Raw genomic sequence first — 25,323 nt, 5'->3', positions numbered from 1 at the left:
CACTGTCTTTCAGACTCTAGAATGGTAGATCCACTTACAGCTTGCACCTGTACACCTGGAAAATCCATAGACAATCAATGCCACCCTGTGAAAGCAGCTGGGAAGTGGGTTGTACCCTGCAAAGCCACAGGAATGGAGCTGCCCAAGGTGTGGAAGCCCACTTCTTGCATTTGTGTAATCTACATGTGAGACATGGAGTCAAAGGAGATCATTTTGGAACTTTAAGGTTCAATGACTGCCCTGTTGGATTTTGGTCTTGCATGGGACCTGTGGCCCCTTCTTCTTGGCCAATTTATACCACTTGGAATGGGTATATTTACCTGTGCCCCCATTGTATCTAGGAAATAACTAATTTGCTTTGATTTTACAGGCTCCTAGGTGAAAGGGACTTGCCTTGTCTCAGATGAGACAATGGACTTGGACTTTTGGGTTAATGCTGGAATGAGCTAAGACTTTGGGGAATGTTGGGAAGGCATGACTGTGTTTTGAAATGTGAGGACATGAGATTTGGGAGGGGACAGGGGCAGAATGGTATGGTTTGGCTGTGTTCCTACCCAAATCTCATCTTGAATTGTAGTTCCCATAATCCCCACATGTGATGGGAGGGACCTGGTGAGATGTAATTGAATCATAGATATGGTCCCCCATGCTGTTTTCATGATTGTGCAGCAGTTCTCATTAGATCTGATGGTTTTATAATGAGTTTTCCCTTTTTACTTGGCACTTCTTCTTCTTGCCACCATGTGAAGAAGGGTGTGTTTGCTTCCCCTTCTGCTATGATTGTAAGTTTTCTGAGGCCTTCCCAGCCCTGTGGAAATGTGAGTCAGTTAAACCTCTTTCCTTTATAAATTACCCAGTCTCAGGTGTGTTGTTATAGCAGACTGAGAATGGACTAATACAGTTCCTTTGGTATTTTTATACTCAGATCAGTCTGCAATATGACTTAGAATGAGTCACATGTATGTCTTTCTTTTGTAAAGTGGAAATAGGGTGACCGTGGAAGGTAAATGGAAAACTGGAACTGGCTTGACTACCCTGCAAGCATATTACAGGCAAATTAGTTTAAGGATCTGAAAATGGATTCTGTTAACATTATTCATGACTGTGTACCCCTTGGAAGGTCTTCACATATCCCCATGGGCACACATACCCTGTATGAAAACTATGCAGGTATGTGACTGCTACTGAGGGCAGGGAGCATATCGTATTCATCTTTGTGCCACATAAATAGGTAAATATTTGTTGAATGGGTACTGAGTAATTAATATCCTAAACCCCAAAGTTCAGTAGTTGCAAAAGTTAAAGGAACTGTTAAAAGAAAAAGAGTCGTCCTATTTGAATTTTTGGTCAATATCTGACAGAAGCCAGATTTAGGATCTTCTGTAGTGAAATCCTTAGACTTAGGTAAAATATACAGAAATATAAAAATTATTATAGCAATTGGCTCCCTCCCACTACTCATTCACAGGTGACCAGGATTAGGTAAATGATTCAAGAAATAACATGCATCAGCTTGTATTTGTCAATTCCAGGATGCAATGAGAAGATCATTCTAAGAATTTTTTAATCATTGCTATTCCTTCTGCATGGTTTACACCCTGTAACAGTAATCAGCAGGAGTAGCTATTAAATATTCCCTGGACATCAGAACTGGGCTGGGTATTGAGGCTATCACAGTGAATGAGTTAGGTGACCAGAAATGTACTATCTGTCTGGGAAGTGGACATCTAATCAGGTAATAGTGACTGGAGTGAAACATACTGTGATAAGGGAAGTATTAGATTGGAAAAATCACATAGGAGGGGCTTCTAAGATGGATTTTTGGAGAAAAAGGAGGTTTTCAGGAGGGAAATATGTCCAAATTGAGATCAAAAGGATGAGCAAGTCAGGAATCAGAGTACAGATGACATACTCTATTGTATATTATATTTGAGTAAAATGTACCATAGAATACTACATTTTATTCAAAAAGGCAGAAGGAAGAGCATGTGTGTGAAGATCTGTAAGCAAGAGGGATACTTTATATCTTTACCTTGTTTTGTTTTTATCTAGGAATTATCACTTTCTAATAGAAGACATATTTTACTTACTTTGTTTCCCCTAGAGAGAGGCAGACATTTTTATTTGTTTTGTTCATTTTCTATACTTCTGCACCTGGCATGTATTGAGCACTCCATAAATATCTGCTGAATGAATAAATGATTGAGTGATATGTTTGGGAAACTGGAAGTTCAGCCTCGATGCATAGAAGCCTGGGAGGGGAACGGTGGGAAGTGAGGCTGGAAGGAATGGCAGGGGTCAGATCAGAACGGGGATGGTAAATTGTGTTAGGTCAGTTGGACTCAATTCTGAGGTGTAGTAGGGTTTTAAGTATGAATCCATGCAGTTAGATTTGAGTTTCAGAAAACTCTTTGTCTTCACAGTGGAAAAAGGGTTGAAACCAGCAAGGCTGAGAGTAGGTGGATGAGAGGATGATGCCGGTGCCCTGAACTAGGGGAGAGGCAAGTGCTGACCAGCAGGCTTGCACACACTGGGGTTTCATAGTGAATTGCCAGAGATAAGGAAGCTGTATCCTCCCTAGCAGAGAAGCAGCTCTACTCCTACATACTCATCTTTCACAGAGGTTCAATGACTCATATCAATAAAAGGTAGATTGAGAAAAATTAAGAAAAGCATCAGAAATGGTCATGGCGATCTAAACACATGGTGAGGAGATACCATTTAATATCCTTTGAAGCCCTAGCTGGTTCTAGAATATCACACCAGGCATCATGTCTGTCTACGTTTAAGAAGCATTGGCTCAGTAATTTCACATTATCCTGATGACAACATGTTCTAGTGGCTCGAACTCTTCATACTTGCAGTTTTAAGAGTAATCTTCATCTTAAAGTTGAGGGAGTAAGCATCCACCTTTATGGCAACAAAACCTATTAGAACTTGAATTTGGAAAAAACAAAACCCTTCTAAATTCTAAGGCAAAAGCTTTATTTCCCTTTATGCCTGAATTATCAAGTATTTTTCACCCTAAAAACAAAACAATCCCTTTGTTCGCTAATAACGCACCTGGCTTTTAATACACCACCAACACAGGCTTTCAAATTAAGTCAAGAGGCTATTTGGCAAACAGAATCTGGCAGAGCAGAGGTGCTATCTTACAAGGCAGATTTAAACTGTTTTTTCCTCTATTGTATTGGACACTTTCTTTGATTAAAATATTTCAAATGAAGATGATAAGCTGAATCTGGGGTATGACAGGAACCAGAGTTAATTGTACATTTTAAATCCAGAGGAACAGAAAGAAAAACAACAGGAACATTGTCTGCGTTTTCATTTTTAATTGCTCATGAAACAAGGTGCAAGACTTGCGGAGCTAATGGAGGCTGCTGAGTTCTTCCCTAAGAAGCCGAATGGTCTCCTTAGTAACACTATGAGAGCCCCAGCCTAGGCGGTCTCAGTGGAATAGAAGCTCCTTGAGCCCTTAACAAGACCTTGGCCCTTGAAGAAATGATAGCGCTGCCTTGTTTAGTGCCTGTTTGAAGATGTCTTTCTCTTGTTTGTTCTGCATCTGCCCAAGACACTGAGCTGAGAGCAGGGAGGGGGGATACCAATTGCTGTCTGCAGGGAAGGCTGGGGTACAGATTGAGGATGGCAGAAACTTTATGGAACAGAAAGTCAAATTAGAGCCTCCTTTTATAATCTTAACACTACTTTCCAAAACACCTTTCATACTGTAGAAATTGTGAGCTTAGTTTAATCTTTGCAGGTGTTTGTTTGAGGAGGGAGTCCCTAGGACCACGTGGAAGGAATATTCCTCCTGGCTGGGTCAACTTCATGTTGGTGATTCAGACTCATTAAGAATAAAAAGTGGTTCAAAAGGCTGATCCCCCCTAAGTGCCTGTGATAAATGACTGAGAAAGCTGATTTTAAACTTCTGCAAGACATTATAGTATGTAATAAGTACAGTGTTTATGGAACAATTTTTTGGAGTCATTATTTTAAGAATGCTCTGTCATGAGTTAATATGTTGTTGGACTTGATGGAAAGGAGTTAAATTCAGTATTGAACTGAAAGTTATTCCTTTATAATTTGTAATTACCAATGTTGTATGTGGCTTAATGCTTACTTTGCGCAATTGCTGAGCCCACCTTTAAATTTGTGTGTGTAGGGTTGGAGGGTGAAGGAACAGAAAGTAAATTCTTAGTTCTATTTCTCACATGCTGTTTTTCCTCCCAGTCCACCCTGGATACCTGGACTGCTTCCAGTCTGATGAGAGAGGTGCCAAGTGGAAGTGCCTTCAGTGCCTTCATGTTGAACTTGGTTGGCAGTTCAGCTAGTGAGTCTGGCCCAGAGAGCAGACTATGGGAGGGAGCCCTCTGACCTGGCCTTCACTCCAGCTTCCCTGCTCTTTCTTTATCTCAGGGCAGAATAACAGGCTGGATGTTATGCAATGATCCTCTTATTTATTAGAACTAAAAGAGCACAGCCAACAGAAGGAGGGAGAGGAAGCCCTCTTCCATTTTATCTCATTTATAGTAAGCCTGGATTGTAGCAAAGTCACGCACAGGGTGTTCTCCAAGCCACATAATTCCTGGCACAACCTCTGTATGGCATTCTTGTTGGCCAAATGTGCATATGTGCATGCATATTGTGTGTGTGTGTGTGTGTAATTTTTTCATTCATTACTGTGGTTCTTTTTTTTTTTTTTGAGGCAAGGTCCCACTCTGTTGCCCAGCCTGGAGTGCAGTGGCATGATCTCTGCTCACTGCAACCTCTGCCTTCCAGGCTTAAGTGATTCTCCCTCCTCAGCCTCCTGAGTAGCAGCTGAGATTACAGGTGTGCGCCATTTGTGCCTGGCTAATTTTTGTATTCTTAGAGACAGGGTTTCACCATGCTGGCCAGACTGGTCTTGAACTTCTGGCCTCAAATGATCCACCTGCCTCGGCCTCCCATAGTGCTGAGATGACAGGCATGAGCCACCACACCCAGCCCCATTGCTGTGATTCTTAACATTTTCAGAATCTGCAGCTCATTTTAAAATTTGATGAGAGTAAGTTATAGAACTTCTTCCTAGAAAAATGTGTATATGAACATCCTGTGAAAATTTGCAGATAGCTCCCTGAAAGCCCATTTGTGTCTCAGCAAACAGGCCCCTGAGAGACTAAAAGGCTCCATTTCCAAATATTTTAAAATACCATGTGTTGTTAATGGTTTTGCTCAGCTTATATATTTATTATGTAACATGACTGTTTTCCTTTGATATTGAAAACTTGAAGATTTGTGCCAGTTCCTCATCTATAACTTAGGGTAGAGTGAAGATTTCTTGATCCAGGTCATGTCCTGTACAACTAATCTAAAATTACTACAAAAGAGTATATGCACTGAGTCATGATCTGCACACGGCACTGATCAGAGATGGGGCTGTGATGGTAGGACCATCCTCAGCTAAAGGCCACAGGCACATTCCATTTTCAGTTATTCTGGAGTTGTGGAATTTAATCCCAAAAGTACATCAGCTCATCCTGCCTCTAATGCCCTTTCATCTCAGCTATTAAAAATGTTACTCACACTTTAAGGCCCAGTTTACAGCATTCTTTTTCTATGTTTTCTTCCCCCTGAAACCATCTGTAGAATCAGTTTCTCTTTCCCCTGTCTTCCCATCACATTTGTTTGTAGCTAAATACTTTAAAGTATCTATCAAGTCTCTCAAACTTTAGATCACTTTTCTTTTTTTCTTTCTTTTTTTTTTTTTTATTTTGAGATGGAGTCTCCCTCTGTTGCCCAGGCGGGAGTGCAGTGGCGCCATCTCGGCTTACTGCAACCTCTGCCTCCTGGGTTCGAGTGATTCTCCTGTCTTGGCCTCCTGAGCAGCTGGGTTTACAAGCACGTGCCACCATGCCCAGCTATCTTTTGTATTTTCAGTAGAGACAGGATTTCACCATGTTGGCCAGGCTGATCTCCAAGTACTGACCTCAAGTGAACCGTCTGCCTCCGCCTCCCAAAGTGCTGGGATTATAGGTGTGAGCCTCCACGCCTGTCCTTGATCACTTTTCTAGAACCCTCTTGTCTGCCTCCCTACAACAGGAGGACGGTAGGAGAGCTCTTAGTTTCTTGTGCCTGGTAGGTGGTCAATGTGAATTTCAGAGGCAGTGTGCATGGTTCTTAGGCAGTTTGGCTCTGGAAACCAAAAAGTGGTTGAGTTCTAATTCCAGTTCTGCTATTAATTATCTGTTTATTTTCAGGGAAACACTTCAATTTCCCAACTATCATCAATTTTCTTCATTGTGGAAAATAGGTGTGATAATAGCACCCACCTCACTGGGCTGCTGTGAAGATTAGTAACATACTACATCGAAGGCATTTAGCACGGCGTGTGGGTCATAGTAATGTTGAATAAAGTTAGTTTGTTGAACTGAACTTTTTAAAAGAAATTTTCTTCTTCTTCTTTATGTTCCTTAGTATAGTTAATAGTGATGGTACATAGCCAAAAATAAAGTTATACTTTTTTGACAAAATTAAAATTTGCTTTTATTTTCAAATCCTTTTAAATAATTTTTACTTTCAGTATTTACAAATCCCAATTTGGCTAGTAAACGTTTCAGCTTTTATCATAGCCAGCTATACGACACCGAGGATATCTGTATGTGGCTATGTGATATTGCTTTGCCTTTAACCTTGTCTCTAAATCTGAAAAGACATGTATCTAAGCCTCCGAGAGGTCCAAATACCAGTTGAACAGGTGACTAATAAAGGTAGTATCCTGAGTGTGGTTCCTAGATTTGTGTCCCAATTTCTCCCTAGTCATGATCAAAGAGATCCTTCTCAGCCGGGCATGGCAGCTTATGCCTGTAGTCCCAGGAGGCTTATGCCGGTAATCCCAGTGTTTGGTAGGCTGAGGTGGGATGATCACTTGAGGCCAGGAGTTCGAGACTAGCATGGGCAACATAGTGAGACCCTGTCCCTACAAAACAGAATTAGTCAGGTGTGGTGGCAGTTGCCTGTAATCCTGGCTACTCGGGAGGCTGAGGTGGAGGGATTGCTTGAGCCAGGAATTCCAGGCTGCAGTGAGCTGCTGTGATTGCACTACTGTACTCCAGCCTGGGAGACCAAGCAAGATCCTGTTTCTGAACACACACACACACACACACACACACACACACACACACACACACGGATCCTTCTGTCCTCTCTTTCCTTACAGGGACAAGGCCAGAGAATTAGAGAATAAATTTACTGCTGGAAAAAACCAGTAGCTCACTTTATTCTAGTAACATCTTTGGATATAAAGAATAGCACAGGTATTCACTGTTTGAAGACTTAAGAAAACAATTTTATCTACATGAGCTAATTCCTCAAACCTCTTTCAAACTGGAATTAAGTTTGCTTGGATTTTGCTCATTTTGAGAATCTGAGTTTGAACAAATGTTTGAGGGCAGAGATTGTGTTTCATTCATCTCTGAACTTCTAGGACCTGGATAATCAGCCAAAATATGCAATAAGTAGTTGCTGATTAAAAATATGTGACTATAGCTGGGTGTGATGGCTCACCCCTGTAATCCCAGCACTTTGGGAGGTCAAGGCGGGCACATCAGCTGAGGTCAGGAGTTCAAGACCAGCCTGACTAACACGGAGAAATACCATCTCTACTAAAAATACAAAATTAGTCAGGTGTGGTGGTATATGCCTGTAATCCCAGCTACTTGGGAGGCTGAGGCAGGAGAATCATTCAACCTGGAAAGCAGAGGTCACAGTGAGCTGAGATTGCACCATTGCTCTCCAGCCTGGGCAACAAGAGCGAAATTCCATCTCAAAAAAAAAAAAAAAAAAAAGAGAAAAAACGTGTGTTCAGTTTTTTAAATAAAAAGATGAAAAGAAATGCCATTAAAAATGATCTGCACTTCAAAAGTTTGAGAAAGAAATCAATTTTTCTGAGAAAATCTTTGGTATCTGAATCAGAGAGATGGGTATTTTTGAGAATCAATTTTTCTTAATCATCAGTGAGCATGTAGTTCTTCACTGTTAATAAAATTCTACACTTATTTTCTTGCTTTTATATTTTTTTAATCAGCATATCTCTTTCTGAATTCCTCTCTAAATGAGAACTCATTACATATTTTTCATATATTACATGTGAAAATGTAGATTTATTTATTTAGAGACGGCGTCTCGCTCTGTTACCAGGGTGGAGTGCAGTGGTGCGATCTCGGCTCACTGCAATCTCTGCCTCCTGGATTTAAGCGATTCTCCTGCCTCAGCCTCCTGAGTAGCTAGGACTATAGGCACGTGTCACCATGCCTGGCTAATCCGCCTGCCTCAGCCTCCCAAAGTGCTGGGATTACAGGTGTGAGCTACTGTGCCTGGCCTCATGACCTTTGTTTTTATGTACAAACCAGTCAATAGAAGTAGTTAGTCTCTGAAACATCATTGGTAGGATTGATTTGATGATGAGAAATTAGAATCATGTGTTTACATTATATGGGAATGGACCAAGTAACCAACTTTGTTGACTGATTTTCTTCATCTAATAAATGACATTTGAAAAAGTCAAAATTGGCTGGGCGCGGTGGCTCAAGCCTGTAATCCCAGCACTTTGGGAGGCGGAGGCGGTTGGATCACGAAGTCAAGAGATCAAGACCATCCTGGTCAACATGGTGAAACCCCGTCTCTACTAAAAAATATACAAAAGATTAGCTGGGCATGGTGGCGCATGCCTGTAATCCCAGCTACTCAGGAGGCTGAGGCAGGAGAATTGCCTGAACCCGGGAGGTGGAGGTTGCCGTGAGCCGAGATCACGCCATTGCACTCCAGCCTGGGTAACAAGCGCCAAACTCTGTCTCAAAAGAAAAAAAAAAAAAAAAGAAAAAAAGAAAAAGTCAAAATTGATAGGAGGAAAAAAACTTGTTTGGGAGCGTTTAGGATGTCTTTCATTTTCTCCCTAGTTAAATATCTGTCTTTTCTCAATCAATACATTTTGCTGCTGAGATGGTTTAGAAAATTAAGTTTTAGCTTTTATCTTTGCTTAATTTTTTAGGTCATCATCAAAAGTCTTTTTTAGTTCTACTGTCCTGTCTCCCCTATGTGGCCATATCTATCCCAGCTCTAGGTGCTGGCTAACAGCTCAAGGGAGCTCAGAATTGAAGTATTTGCTAGGTAAACACATATGCCTTGGAATACCGATTTATACCTGTGCCCAAAGCTAATCAGCTGAATGGAGAAAGGCTTCTTTTCATGTCCCAGTTGTACTTTATTGGAAAGGAACCCATCCTCAAGTTGCAAAATCTTGTTTAATGCAGCTGTTTTATGGGCATCTGCCAGCATTTGTTACAGCACTCAATTTTTTTCAAAAGATCTACTAAAACTGAGATCAGTGATGCTCTTGTGTGAAATGATATTGTTAATGACAGCTGAAGGTATTCAAAGAACTACATTGAAAATTCTGGAAGTAATTCATTTATGATATAGGGCTTAATATCTGAAACAATATTGTAGATAAGAATTCTTCAGGCCAACCTTCTCATGTTGCTCAACTATTTTATAAAAACGAAGTATGCCTATTGTCTGTAATGATGTATCTCTGACTCAGAGGCCAACACACAGTTCAGAAATAGCCCCAGAGACTCAAGTCTGCATTAGGATTGCACCTAGGAAGTATCCATAGCAGTCCTGCAGGAACTGGCTTCAGCTTGCCATCATGTACAAGATCGTCTTCATGGAGACAGATCTTCTCAGACCATGAGAGGGGAGGTTCAAGGATCCTGTTCAACTTAAGGCAATTTCAAATCTGCTTTGGAGCAAATTGAATTCTTTGTACATCCTTGTAATTTAATTTAATCTCCCTTGGGGGATATGCTGGGCGTATTTCAAACCCATGCTGTTTGGATCTGTCTCCATCATTGAGGCTGATCCTAAAGTTAGGCTGTCTCCATGGGTAAGATTCAGGCTTGAGCACTGGGCCTAAGGCAATTGACCATGCTGTGTCTGGCTCCAGGTTGGGCTCCCTTACCTGATATAGGTTGGCAAGATGATGGTTAGTTTTTATTAAAAATGGCTGGTTCACCCCTGGGTGGTCCACATCATGTGCTGCTGCAGCCAGCAATCCGAGCATGATGTCCAGAGGCGTGAGGAAGCTGGCGAGCTGTTAAAAATACCAATTGGGAGATTGATTGGTGTGTTTCCACAAATAGGCTCATAGTCATTTTGGCTAAATCAAACAGAATGAATCATCATGGCATTGTTTAATTGTATCAGCCAGACCTTTACCCTCTGAATCATTAAATGAGATGATAGTCACATTAAATTTCAGGCAGAAAGGAAAGGACTGTGTGGAAAATAATTGAGTAAACTCAAGTTGTGTAGATCATTCAGGTATCCCCTTCTTCCTACTCCACTCTATTTTGTTTTGCTGTTATGATGGTGTTGCTTGTTGGCAACACTGCTGCTGGGTAGATAGGGAGAAGACAGAGCCTGAAATCAGCCTTGCTCCTAGAGAAAGGTGTAAATGAAGAAAAAAGTTGAAGTCGCAGTGATGGACATATTAAAAAGTCATTTGTGAATTTCAACTCTCTAATAGATCTTTGCCACTTTGAAAGAAGTGGGCTGATTTGCAAGATCTGGATTTTTTAATGTGTAATAAATAGTGGGAGAATGTACGAGAATCTGTGATTTTCTGGTTAGCTAGGGAAATAAGCAGAGACATAGGAATCCAGTACTAACTAAAAATACAACTGTATGGGGAAGGCGGGAGACAAGAAAAAAAATACAACTGTATGACATATTACAAAGTTGGGACTACTTGGAAATTAAAAAAACAAATCCATTAGTGTCCTTGGGATATTTTGCAGGGATGAGGCATCCACCACTCAGCTTTATCCTGAGAGTGCCTGTTTGGCATCTGTATATTTGGTGGTTGCTGTCAAAGCATCCACGTATGTAGGGGGATGTTAAAAACAGATTGAACTCAACAATATTAGAATACACTTCTCCAGAAACCTTAAGAAAACTTCCCCTGTACCTTGTACCAACAGATTTTATACAGCTAAGGACTGTCTAAATCTGGAGTATTGAGCATTATTATGATGCTTTTAATGTTTAACTTTGGATTGGTTTGTTGCATCGGAACATGCTTGCTGAGAGGTCTTTGACATTCACAAGTTTTCTTGGGCCCTGAATCAGGATATCCAGTTGGCTCAGCAGGAAATAGAACATCCGACTTAGGAGCTTTGATTCCATTTGTTGATCAAAACTCATGAGGTAGGGGGTATTTCCCAGCAAAGTTCAATGCTGGTGCTGTTTGTGGCAAAGATCTAAGACATAGAACTAGTTCTTTGGACCACTGAAGATATCTAAAATGAAGATTATCATAGAGAAGGTTTTTTTGTCTGAATACAGCCTCAAAAACATACAAAATGTGAAAGAAAACCTCAGATGAGTCCCATCCTTTTTCATGAACATTGTAAGACTTTCGGAGCTGATACTGGAACCTTAATACTGATAATTTGTGTTCACATTGTTAATGACACATTACATAGTTACTCAGATATGTTGGGTGACTTGGGCCTAGCAGGTCCTTGGCATTTCCAGGTGGCTGAGGAGGCAGCTGGGTCTTGCCTTACCTTTGGCTCTTTCAGGTAGCAGTGCATGGCCTGGGTGACGTCGGCTGCGTGAACAGCATTGTGATACGGGTTTTGGCTGTGGTAATCTTCTTGAACCATGACTAGGAGGTAAACAGATAACTCAATTAACTAAAACCCAAATAGAAGTGGTATACTAGCTTAGACTTACTGTGGGTGCTTTTTGCTTATAAATATCAGCGCCTCCAAAATGTGCAGCCTAGAGATGCTTTAAAAATAAACGTGGTTTGCAAGCTTAGCAGTTCTGCTAGGCTGTTTTTAGCAGAGAGCAGAGATGGACAGCAGAGGGGAGAAAGGCCAAAAGGATTTGTGAGGCCTTGGGATTTCTCACCTCCTTCATAAATCCTCCCTTTCTAACACTCAGAAAGGCTGTCATTCATAGGAAAAATAAATATGTAGAAAAAGGACAACTTTATCTCACACTAGACTTTAATTGAGTATTTATTCCTGCCATTTATAAATAATATGCCACAAATGAGATTTCCTTCAAAGAGCCCTAGTAGCATCAGAAGACTAATATCCAAAGACTGGTTTAACACTTGAATAACAAATACCAACGAAAGCAAATCAGGGCTTCTTAGGACAGAAATTCAGAGTACTGCCTTGATCCAACTGCAGACTCCTTGGATTTATTTCTACCTTATTCAAATTAGAATATCATTTTTCATGCTCTTACTGTCTAATGGAAGGCTTAGAGTGCTCTTGGAACCAAGTAGAGACACAGGCAGGGCAATTTTGGTTTGCTATTTATGGAAGACACTAGCCTGCTTCAGCTCATAACCAAGGTGATGCTTAGGATGCAATATATTCAGTGTGTATAGACCATCCAGATTTGCAAGTGTGGCGAGATTCAGCCATTTGCTGTGAATCTGGCTCTGGATTCTGGTGTTAATTCTGTTGTCAAATCTTTGCATTCTTTACATGTTTTCTGGGTAGATACATGTGTCTGAAGTATCTATATCTGTATCTCCCTTTTCAGACAAATCAAAATTACTTGGTCCTATGCATGGCCATTACTTTGCTCAATCAATTAAAATACAGTCAGCTTGAGGATATTTGGGTTTCTAGAAATGAGCCATGTTGTGGCTGGTTCAAATACTTGTGTTGTGTTGCACAGACGTTTATTCAGCAGGTATATATCACAACCATATTTAAACCATATTTACATTTATTCAGCAGGTATATATTACAACCATATTTAAACCATATTTACATTTATTCAGCAGGTATATATTACAACCATATTTAAACCCTCTGTCACTTAAGGTCTGTATTGGGCAAGTTACTTAACTGCAAGTTTGCTCAGTTTCCTTCTCTATAAAATGAGGATAGCAAAAGCCCTGAGTAAGGATTAAATGTGTTTATTAATATATGCAAGTCCTTGGAAGAGCTTCCAGCAGATGTAAGCACCATAGAAACCTGGTTGTGGCTGCCGTATTGTTGTGCCTGTTATTTTCTTCTGATGGCATTAAGTCAGCTTCCAAAATCGAAGTACAGCCGTGTGGCAAGTCAAAAGCCAGAAACATGCCAAATGGCAGAGGAAAGTCATTTGGTGATTAGAAATGTGTCCTGAAAAATGCACTGGCAGATAAATGAGAATATGCTCAAATTTAAATAAGAAGTGAGGCTGCCTTTCGACACAGAGTAATGATGGAGTTGAGTGGAAAGATGGCGGACTCCCAAGTCAACAGAGCTAGGCTTGGACTCAGATTCTGCCACTCACTAGCTGTTGGCCTTGGGCAAGTAATGAAACCTCTTTGTATCTCTCCTAAACTATGGGACAAATGGTGATAATGACATCCTACTTGCAGATTTGTTTAAATGGTTAGAAATAATTTGCCAAAAGTACTCTGCTCATACTTGGTACTACATAAATGGTAGTTACTATTTTTTAAAAGCCTACTGAAAATTTTCAACAACTCATGTCCCAATTAGAATTATTTGAGGCACATGCTGCTGGAGGTTTGTTAATATGTCAGCAGACCAGTATTTTCTTTGAAAAGTATATGTTCCTGATGAGTTTCTTTATGTATACTTCATTATAAACATAACTACACTTGACCCTTGACCACATGAGTTTAAACCACGTGAGTCCCCTTGCACTCAGACTTTTTTCTGCCTCTGCCACCCCTGGGACAGCAAGACCAACCCCTGCTCTTCCTCTTCTTCCTCAGCCTACTCAGTGTGAAGATGATGAGGATAAAAACCTTTAGGATGTTCCACTTCCACTTGATGAATAGTAAATACATTTTCTCTTCCCTGTAATTTTTAAAATAACATTTTATCTGTCTTACTTTATTGTCAGAATATAGTACATAATACATAGAACATACTCAGTATGTGTTAATTAACTATTTGTTATTGGTAAGGCTTCCAGTCAATAGTAGTAAGCTATTAGTATCAGGTTTTTGAGAGTCAAAAGCTATATATAGATTTTTGACTACACAGGGGGTCAGCACCCCTAACCCCCAAGTTATTCAGGATCAACTGTAATCAAGTAAACAATTTTTAAATGATGTAGGATGGACAAACCATATTTTAAAAGTAAGATGAGATCACTTAAGATTAATTGGAGGCCTTCATCCATCATCCCATGGTTCTTATTACTTTGTATTAATGAGTATTACGCATTGCCATTATTCATGAGAATGGGACTAGAAATTCGAAAAAAAGACTTACCTAAAAATCTGTGTAAGGTCACCATATCTAACTTGAAATGGTGAATAAGTCCATGTGTATTGAAGAGGTGGCACAGCAGTGTTACCAGGCTGTTTCCTGCAGGGAAACAGTCACTTCGTTTACCTCGTTTTTTATCACCACTAAAATATCAAGATTGACAATAAGATCCGAAGTCTCTGTTATGAAGTTTCTCTGATAGAATATTTTTCCCCTTTTGATGTGAAATTATTCAAGTGTAGAGCATATTACTACGATCTGGTCCTAGGTTTTTTCTTATTGTACAAGGAAACTTAGCTCAGACTTCCTCCCTTCACCAAAGGCAATGAAAACATTAAGAGTTAGAAGGAATCCGCCTACTGAGGTGTCGGGGATACATACACACCCACCCACACATGCACATGTATATGTGTATTTTTTTAAAGACACAGCTTATGGCCACTTGAAATGTTCCTTAAGTCACTTCCAGTTGACTATTCCATTCACAGGTGTATCAAAACCACAGTACTGCTTAGTAGTCATAGCCTATTCTTCTTCCTATGGAAAATCACTCAAGAGGAGATATGACTATGAGCTATTTCAGAATTCAAGTCAGCAGAGATGCAAAATTGAAGCTGTAATGACTTGTAAGGATTCAAGAAATATTGTTTATTTAGGTATAAATGATTTTGAATTTTAAAAGCACAGACAATGAGACCAATGGAAGAGAACAGAGAACCCAGAAATAAATTCATGCGTCTGTAGCCAACTGATGTTTCACAAAGGCACCAAAAACACATTAGGGAAAGGACAGTCTCTTCAATAAATGGTGCAGGGAAAGCTGGAGATCCACTTGCAGAAGAATGAAATTAGACGTTTATCTCTCATTACATAAAAAAACCAACACTAAGACTTATATGTAAGACCTGAAACTATGAAACTACGGGAAGAAAACACAGGAAAAATGAAATCAATTAGGTGGAAATACAATTTATTTCCCCCTCTTGATTTTGTAGCTACTTATAAATCAATTTCAGACTTTCTTAGCTATGTGTGGTGTATACTTCGTATACATGTAAGGCTCTTTGACTTCTCCTTTGAACTAGTTGTAACATCTTACTGGCTCTCTAGTTAATTGAGTTAAAGAAAATCTCTGACATGTGGTCATTTCATATTTCCATGAGAGTCATGATTATATTCTCTCTTTTTTTTTTTCAGTGGGACGGGAGAATCACAAGGAATCAGGTGTTCAGGGGAATGTATTGAGTAGAGGTGAGGAACTAGGATGTTGAAAAGTAAAAAAAGGAGAGAAGGAGAGGAAGAAAGAGGAAGAAAAAGAGGGAGAGAGAACAGGAATATTGCTTCATTCTAAAAATGAGTATTAATAATGGCCGATCAATATTTTGTGTATTTAAAACGGAGAACTCTATAAATATTTATTGAGTTTACTGGTTCCGGATCTGAGTTGAAGTCCTGGATATCCTTATTAATTTTCTGTCTCGTTGAGTCTAAATCTCGTTATGGGTCTTATGTATCTGGGTATTAAGATCTCTTATTGTTGCATTAATCCTTTTACCACTGTATCTTTGTTGCTTTGAAATCTATTTTATCAAATGTGAGAATTGCAACTCCTGCTTTTTGTTTATTAATTTTTTTTGCTCTCCATTTGGTTGGTATATTCTCGTTTAAACAAATACCATTTAACAAGTCCTTTTGTTCACAGGTAACTTCATTTACTAATATCCATTTCTCAGTTGAGTTGAGCAAAATGAAATGCAAAATTATGGGATTCATCTCTCTACGGTCTAGTTTGCTTTCCACAGTGTAAAGGTCCATTTCATGGTCTTAGGCTGTATTTCTCTCAACTGCATATTGTTTGCCAAGTAATAGAATGATGAGGAAACCATATATAATGACTTAAAGAACAAATCTGGCAAATGATGAGACCTATCAACATCAGCATTAAATGTGATGTCTTTCATTGGCTCTCAAAGCTCATCAGCATTTGTTTAATGGCCAGATAAAAATATAATAGGTTTTTAAACACTGCATGTTCTCACTCATAAGTGGGTGTTGAACAATGAGAACACATGGACACAAGGAGGGGAACGTCACACACTGGGGCTTATTAGGGGGTGGGGGGACTAGGGGAGGGATGGCAGGGGGTGGGTGAATTGGGGAGGGATAACATTAGGAGAAATATCTAATGTAGATGATGGGAGGATGGGTGCAACAAACCACCATGGCAGATGTATACCTATGTAACAAACCTGCATGATCTGCACATGTACCCCAGTACTTAAAGGATAATAATAAACACAAGCAAACTAAAAAGACAGTATGGAAACAACTGTTCCAATATTTAAAGTGAATAGTAAAGAAATGCCAAAGATATAAAATACATATGTATATCAGAAATCTATTTAAAGGTTGGCTGAGTTTATAAATTCCATCATCTGCCTGTAAAGAAATGTGAATAATTAAAATTATAAAGAGGTCCATAAAAAATATAATAGGCTTTTATTATTTTCTTAAGGAAGGTCTTTGTAGGCACAAAAATATAAGAAGTGACACCAGTGAGGATGTTTACTTTTCCCTTTGGCTGCAGCCTAAGCTTTTACATTGTTTCCTTCTGATGACGTCAAACATATTTGAGCAATACCAGCAGCAGGGAAGACTTAGCTCACTTAATACAACTGCACGAGCACCCTGCCCTGTGAAAGTCAGGGCTGATGAGATATGCTTTTGTTTCTAGTTTTCATCAACAATGAACTCCCTACTTTTGAATGTGGCCAAAATATTCTGCAAGAAAAGAATCTAATCTGTGGTTTCTAAATTCCTTTGGGATCATCAAGGTCAGAAGGAAACTGTCTTAATATTCTAAGGTCAAATTCAGTCCTTATTATTCATCTGAGTTAACCCTTACCCTAGTCTTTCTTCAGTAGCTGTAGATTCATGAAAATCTATTTATGGAAAAAGAGGGAAAAAGGAATAGCAGTGTTTAAAAATAAATTTTGTTTTTCATGAAATTAATCCCACTTTATGGTGTGTATTTGAGTGAGAATTCTTTTGGGTAACTTACCATTTGTCAAGCGATCAAACAAGAAAATGTCAAAATCCCACATTCCCACTTTGGAGAGCATATGCTGAAAAGGCAAACGAAAAACAGCACGCAAATGAATCACTAGAGACTCAAGCATTCACTTTGCGATACAGTGGATTAAACAATTAAAAAGTTGAAAATCCTAGCATACTACCATCTAGTGCAACTGAATAGTTTCTCTATGCCCTACAGTAAAACCCAAATGCCTCGGCATGACACAAAAAGACCTTCACAACACATCAGAAAAATAAAGGGATAGTAGGTTATGTTTGAGCTTTAGATTCTGTGAGTCTTTTACCTAAGTCCCACAGTATTGAAGGCAGCCCCAGGACTTGGCCTCTGAAAGCTGGACTTCCAGCCCTCTGTCCTTTCCATATCTCACACCCCTTTCTTGAGATACCGCTGCTTTGAGCAGAGACACCACCAAGAGAGTTCTGTCAGTGACATTCCAGGGCTGGGGAAGCTTAGGCTTGTTCTCTTCTCAAAAAACAAACAAGCAAACTTTCAAAAATTTGTCCAATCTCAGGCCTTAAGTTCTTAGGAATGATTTTGTTAGGAATGATTTTGTTTTTTTCCCTTTGGAGATCTATTGGGAATGAGCTCTTTTGACATAACTTGCTGTTCCTTTCTCCAATGGCATATATTACTAGCCTGCCTGCCTGCCTGCCTGCCTGCCTTCTCCTCCCCTTTCCTTTTTTCCCCTCCCCTTCCCTTCTTTCCCCTCCCCTTCCCTTCCTTCTTTTTCTTCCCTCCCTCTCCCTCCTCCTCCTTCTTTCTCTTTCTTTTCCCCTCCCTCCTTCCCTCTTTCCCTTCTTTTCTTTCTTTTCCTTCTTTCTTTTTAAGACCTAGTCTCACTCTGTCCCCCAGGCTGAAGTGCAGTAGCATCATAATACCTCATTGCAGCCTTGACCTCCTGAGTTTAAGCAATCCTCCTGCCTCAGCCTCTCAAAGTACTGGGATTATAGATATGACGCAAGAAGTAGTATATATTTCTTAATAGATATAATTAGTGTAATATTACTTAGCACATAAGCTATAAAATCTATCTTTGATCTCTGTATAAACTGGGGCATTTATTGCTGAAATTTAAATTCCTCTGGCAGTTTGGGTTAGACATAACCTGTACACATTTTTCAGATTGTCATACATTAATATCTACTCTCAGTTAGATCAGTGCATTACAAAAATAATTATGGCATTATTAAGATTTTTTCAAATGAATTAAAAATTATGAAAAGGAAAATACACTGCATTAACTGCCTAAAGTAGAATTAAGAGTTGATAATTATTGGGTTATTTTTAGTGTAGCCATTACAATGAGATAATTTAATGAATTAAAAAATTTAGTTATTCTCTCATTAGTAATCCATCAGTCCAAAATTTTTGCTTTATTTAGTATTGTGCAAATATGTTTTGTACCTTTATAAAAATGAAAATGGTTAGTATGTGTTAGGCATGGGTATATAAAGCATATAAACGCGGTTTACTTCATACACCTCATAAGGGGGATGTTTCTGTTAATTTCATTTTCTATTAGAGGAACAAGTCCAGATGTACAGAATAATGCACTCAGGGTCACAGAGCTCCTCAGATGCTTAGTAGGACTCCAACCCCAGGGCTATCAGCTGGGCACATGCTCTGGGTCACCAGCCTACTGTGAGGAGACAGAGGGCAGTCAGCTTACCCTTGCTTGTCCAAGGTAGTCTTCATCCAGCAGGTGGAGAGGGGCTTGTGGTATAATTCCACGAAGCAGCCTTGATGCATGGAAGTATCTCTGAAAGCTTAATAGTCTTTTCACCTTTTTCTTGGTGCCAATCTCCCCTGAGTATGTTGTATCTGTGAAAGTCATCAAGTCAAGAAATTTGTATATTTAAAAAAGAGCCAGTTTTCTCCACTCTGTAAAAATATAATGTATTAAAAAGCAGAGAAATTTAAAAGATGCTCTCTATGCTTCTAAGAACATGGCCTATTGAACTCTACATTTGAAATGCTTCATGAACATACCTAACATTTCTTTCTTTTTTTTATTTTTTACTTATTTATTTTTTTGAGACAGGGTGGAGTGCAGTGGCGCAATCTTGGCTCACTTCAACCTCTGCCTTCTGGGCTCAAGGGTACTTGAGCCTCCTGAGTACTTGGGACTACAGGCATGCACCACCATGTCTGACTGACTAAGTTTTATATTTTTTTTGTAGAGATGAGTTTTTACCATGTTGCCCAGGCTGGTCTTGAACTCCTGAGCTGAAGCTATTCACTCACCTTGGCCTCCCAAACGGCTGGGATTATAGGAGAGAACCACCACGCCTGGCCTACCTAATATTGATATTTCTTATATATTACACTTACTAAAATGTCAAGGTGTTTCAGAATGTAATTTTGGAAGGCCATGAAATATATTAATTGAGAATTTCATTTTCTTGTTAATGATGCTGGTATGATAAGTGAAATTCAGACACTTCTGCGTGCATTTGAAATGAGCAGTTATTCTTTTTCTACTACAGTGGAATTGAACTGGAGACTCAAACATGTAGACCAAGTTCTCATCCCACACTCTGTCTAGTATGATGAACTTTTCCACCTAATTAGAAGAGTTGTGACTACACCAGTTTACATATGAGGAAATGGTTCCGAATGTCCCAGGAACATCACTGGCAAAGGAACCAAAAATCTTAGCACGGAGTGAACTGGATGCCCTGATAAGAAGCAGGGATGTTTACTTCCTAATGATGCCTTCTTTTTTACTGGTTGCCATGAAAATCTAATCTTAACAGTAGAGATTTTTTTTTTTTGAGACTGAGTCTCGCTCTGTTGCCCAGGCTGGAAGGCAGTGGTGCCATCTCAGCTCACTGCAACCTCTGACTCCTGGGTTCAAGCAATTCTCTGCCTCAGCCTCCTAAGTAGCTAGGATTACAGGCACCCACCACCACGCCCAGCTAATTTTTTTATTATTAGTAGAGATGGGGTTTTACCATCTTGGCGAGGCTGGTCTTGAACACCTAACCTGATCCATCTGCCTCAGCCTCCCAAAGTGCTGAGATGACAGGCATGAGCCACCATGCCTGGCCACCAGTAGAAATATTTTAATACTCATTTTACATGTGCCTTTCAAAACCTGACTGTTGACATCGCAGTGATTGTGCAGAAATACCCCAAACACATTTGAACGTCTATCAAGATATTTCTTATCTTAGCTGAAATTATATGAATCACTCTAGGTCCACATTAGTGACATCTGCTGCCAATTTTGAATGTAGAGTCAATTTAACAGTCTCGTAGGAAATGCACAGCTCATATGTAAAGTCATTTTGGCTTCTGTCCTACCTTCTCCCTTCTCCCCCTTTCCTCTATGGAACTCAAAATCACAACAGATGGCAGAGGCAGAGGAAACAATGGGTGCTCCCTGACGGCAGTGAATGACCAAAATCAGTTTGTTATTTAGGGTGCATTATGCATACAAAGGTATAATGTAAGGGGAGGCTACTGGTGGACCAGGTCTGGAAAGGTTTGATTTTATATATGTTGTATTTAGACATCTATTGGAGATGCAGGTGAACATGTTAAGTAGAAATAAATAAACATAAAATCCAGAGCTTGAGGGAGAAGACTGGGTTTGAGAAAAAACCTTGAGAGTTGTCGGATGAGACTACCTAGGGAGTAAGTATACATACATATGAGAAAAGGATCAAAGTCTGGGTTTTGGACTCTACCTCAACTTTACATTGGGATAGAGAAAAGTAGGGAAACTTAAAGGGGAGTGGGAAGGAGTATCCCACTGAGGACAGAGGAAAACCAAGAGACCATCATTTCCTAGAAGCTTCATGAAGACTGTATTGCCAAGAGGAAGCTGTGATCATCAAAATTAAATGCTGCTAATGGGTCAGGTACCATGAAGACTGAGACATGGCCATGAACTGCACAAAGTACTTGAGCACATTTTATTGTGTGCCTAGAAGCAGTCACACACTGGAGCAATGAGCATATCTAGCACCCAGATTTTTGTTTTCAAATATGACTTTTTGCTAATAGGAACCGGATTTATCTTGATGAAATAGCCAATTCTAAGGCTGGGATGGAAAATGTACCAGATGAACTGTAGCATCTTGTTATACCAGAAAATAAGGGAGAGCTCAAAAACTGATGGAATCATTTAAAAATGATAGAAGGGTGGCAACATCAAGGGGTCTTTCTGAGAAAATATGGGAAAATTTGAGCCTCAAAATGAATAACAAAAGAATTATAAACCATTGGCTGAAGTAAGAACCAATGAGTTCATACCAGTGGTAAGGTAAGTAAGTAAATACATGAGAAAAAGTGAAATCTCTTCCTTGCAGAATGAGCCAATCAATAAATGTAGAAGAAATAATAGTTGGAAAATTACCATTTTGCAGTCAATATGGTAATGACTGGTTCACTGAATAGTGAATGGTTACTATTCACGAATTTTGACTATTACTAAACTAATGATGTCATGAGCTGGAGATACTAAGTTTAGATCTGATTTTATCTTTACTACAAAGGCCAGAATCATTAACAGATAGTAAAATTATTAAGTGAAAGTTTAAAAAGCAATAGGGCAATTACCCAGTATCAAAGCATTTACCCACAGAAGACTTATTACTTGGAGAAGAAAAAAATGTGTAAATTTTAGTGGAAAAATGCAGAGGGGGCATCGCCTTCCCTAAGAAATCCAAGTTAATACCACCGGAAACTGACATCATGCTCTCCCTGATATAATGCATTGAGGATACAACATCATGCATACTGTGTTACTGCCCCAAATGCATATTTGATTTCAATAAAGAGGAAACATTAGAAAAAATCATTAAAGGACACTCCACAAAATAACCAGCCTGTGCACTCTTAAAAAGTGTTGATATCATGAAAGACAAACGCAACCTTAGGTATTGTTTCATAACAATGGATACCAGAGACAGTGCGCTAAATGCAACACATGACCCTTAGCTGCATTCTGGATCAGAAAAAAATTTAATAAATGATGTTATGAGGACAATTTTGGATTTGGATTTATTCATGAGACATTAGTGTTATATCTAATATATAACACTTACATATCTAATATTATGTTATTTTAGATATAACATTAGTGTTATATCTAATATATAACACCAATGTCTCATGCATAAATCCAAATCCATGTTAAACTTCTTAAATGTGATAACTGAAGCGTGATTACAAAAGAATGCCTTCATTCTTAGAAAACACATGCTGAAATATTTAGGAATAAAGTGGCATAATATGTATAATAAAGTGTTAAGAAAAATGTATAGCAGTAAGGCAAAGATTGCAAAATATAACAAATGGTGCATATGGAGAAAGAGTATATGAGTATTCTTGCAGATTTTTGATTCATTGAAGTTATGATAAAAATTTAAGAAGGGAAAAAATGTGTAGACAAAGTTTGAAACAATATGAAGTGTAGACCATTCTTTTAAGGAGTTTTGCTACATGGAAAAGTAAAGAAATGTTGCAATAGCGCTATATAGAATGAAACCAATTATTCAATAAACAAATTATTCCAGTGTTATGTATAAGAAAAATCTAAAAGAAAATACCTGTAGATGATCTTTTCCTTTTTTTCATACTCTAGAAAAATCCCCCCATTCCAAAATACTAAAAGAAAATGTGTTATGTGGCTGAAAGTATACCTATATTTATATAGTAAACTCAGAAACAAGTAACATAACCCTGAATGATGGGACTATCCCACAAACACAGCAAATTGAAATGATGGATTATTTCTTAAACTTCTCTTTAGCTTTCCAAGTAGTGTAGTACTTTGGGAAGATTCACAGCTAAGATACTGACATTGAAATGAAGTGACCTATCATAAGCGTAGATGATAGAAAATAATGGTTACTCTTCAGTAATTTAGACTAAAGTATTACTAAACTAATGATGCCAGCAGCTGGAGATACTTAGATCTGTTTTTATCTTTACAACAAAGAAGAAAACAGCAAGATTCCTTGCCTATTTCAGTAACATAACAGAATGCAGACCTCTTTTGATCTTTATTCAAAGTTTTGACATATGGTTTCTCATGACTTCTTTTGGTTTCTGTTTTGATTTTTAAAAATATTGCATTAAGATATGACACATCTTGATCACTGAATTATTTAGTACTCCCCTAAATTTTAAGTAAGGCCAGTGTCTCTTTCCCCTCACTCTAGCCTGTCTTGCATCTTTCTTTTTCAAATTAAAAAAAATAATAGAGATGGGGTATCACTGTGTTGCTAGGGCTGGTGATCCTCCTGCCTGGGCCAAACATACATGCTGGGATTATAAGCGTGAGCTACCACACTTGGCCAGTCTTTGAAGTGCAAACTCAGATGGTGTAAAAAAAAATACAATAATAAAATAAAGCTAGCCAACATATCTTTTCATAATTTTTTCTGATGCTTAAAAAATGTAGCATACAATGTCTTTCCCCATAAAAATGTTCAAAGTTTTTGAACAAATTGGTCATCATGATGTGTAGTCTTTGTGTACTTTCAAATCTACTGTCTCAGAAGGGCAAGTAGGTATCTGACAAGTGGCAGTGCTAACTGGTGGCCAATATTTTCTAAAATACCAAGGCAGGGCATGACCACTCCATTTAACTTCTATCTGGGTTATCCTTTGATTAACAAGAAAATGATTCAGAAGGAATGCTACATAGTCATTTGTGAAAACAGTAGCACTTAATTTTCTTATTTAAGGACATACATAAAGCTAATTGGAAAACGAAGCCTCAAGGTAGCTTTCTAAAGGGGAAGAACATGCAACAATCCAAGAAAAATACGTTTATTTAAACTAATAATAATTTATCAATCAAGTGTCATTTAGGGAGCATTTTGTGTTTTGTGAGATCATGAAAAATCAAGATATAAGACGCTGAAGATATAGTTTGGAGAAAAAAATTCATATAACAATCTGTGAATAAAGCACCCTCTACATACTAGTACAAGGTCCTCCTTTTTGAGGTATTTAAATGTGTTAATTATTGATAAAGATCTGATATATTTGTTTCCAAAAGGACTTCCACTGCATAGCTACCATATTTACTTTGATAATTAAGGGTATAGTGACATGTATTTCTGGATAGAAACTTAAATGATTAACCTAAATCTTGCAGATAGCTCAGCTAGGTTCCTCTTGTAAAAATCTAGGGAATGTTAACAGTGTGCCTAGTAACAAAATGACAGGTTTATTTAAGACCTTTATACAGTTTTACAAATCATTACCTGAAGGCATTTACAGTTATCCTAATGCACCTTTGTTTGGATTTTATTATTTTATGGTTTCCAAATTCTCAATTGGAATAGTTATAAAAAGGTGTTCCAGAATGTTTCATTGCCTTATCTATGTGAGCATTGACCCGAACTATAAAATTCGTTTTCTGCTCACTTTTTCTTTTGTAAATATCACAAATATCTACATATTAATGCGTTTTTGCACTACTTTGGTGCTAATTTTAGGAATACACAGTTTGTATTGGCACTGCCAGTAGAGCAATTTTTAAATTTTACGAGTTGGGGTTGGCTTAAATGGAAAAATACGTTAAAATTATTTTTATTTTTGAGTACCTTCTCTATGGCATATTCTCTGTATATGGGGCTGACTAATTTTGGTACTAGGAGAAATCTTAAACCTAGAATAAATATCTGAGATTTAAAAAAGCTTTAAATATATCTATATGATGAGGCTGTTTCTGTCAACTGTATACCTGGTTCCCTGAAATAGGTCTATGCCAACTGTTTCCAGAAGTCGAGTAGTTAGTAATTGGTGCAGAAGTAGCTCAGGTGATGTGAGAACAAAGAAAGCCTTTATGTTTAAGTGAGCAGAGCTGGCTGTAAGCACCCATGGAGATCCAACTACATAAACCTAATATTAGCACTTTTGAGCATCAGTCCAGCTGAACTTCTTATAATGTGTTATTAA

At 38.6% G+C, this 25,323-nt stretch overlaps 1 protein-coding gene across 4 annotated transcripts in view; it reads right to left on the bottom strand.

Annotated features, from left to right (window-relative positions):
- Positions 1-25,323, bottom strand: part of PDE7B (phosphodiesterase 7B) — a 343,532-nt gene that overhangs the window by 29,654 nt on the left and 288,555 nt on the right. For all 4 annotated transcript variants that reach the window (XM_002747056.6, XM_078370131.1, XM_008995119.5 and 1 more), the window contains 5 exons: positions 19,070-19,221; positions 17,365-17,428; positions 14,307-14,402; positions 11,610-11,710; positions 10,001-10,132 (listed from right to left, as the gene is read on the bottom strand). In XM_002747056.6, the coding sequence (XP_002747102.1) occupies positions 10,001-10,132; positions 11,610-11,710; positions 14,307-14,402; positions 17,365-17,428; positions 19,070-19,221 (545 nt within the window). The remainder of the gene's footprint in view (positions 1-10,000; positions 10,133-11,609; positions 11,711-14,306; positions 14,403-17,364; positions 17,429-19,069; positions 19,222-25,323) is intronic.

Source organism: Callithrix jacchus, chromosome 4 (assembly GCF_049354715.1).
Source record: "Callithrix jacchus isolate 240 chromosome 4, calJac240_pri, whole genome shotgun sequence".
Taxonomy (NCBI): Eukaryota; Metazoa; Chordata; class Mammalia; order Primates; family Cebidae; genus Callithrix; species Callithrix jacchus.
This window is presented reverse-complemented; position numbering and strand designations above follow the sequence as displayed.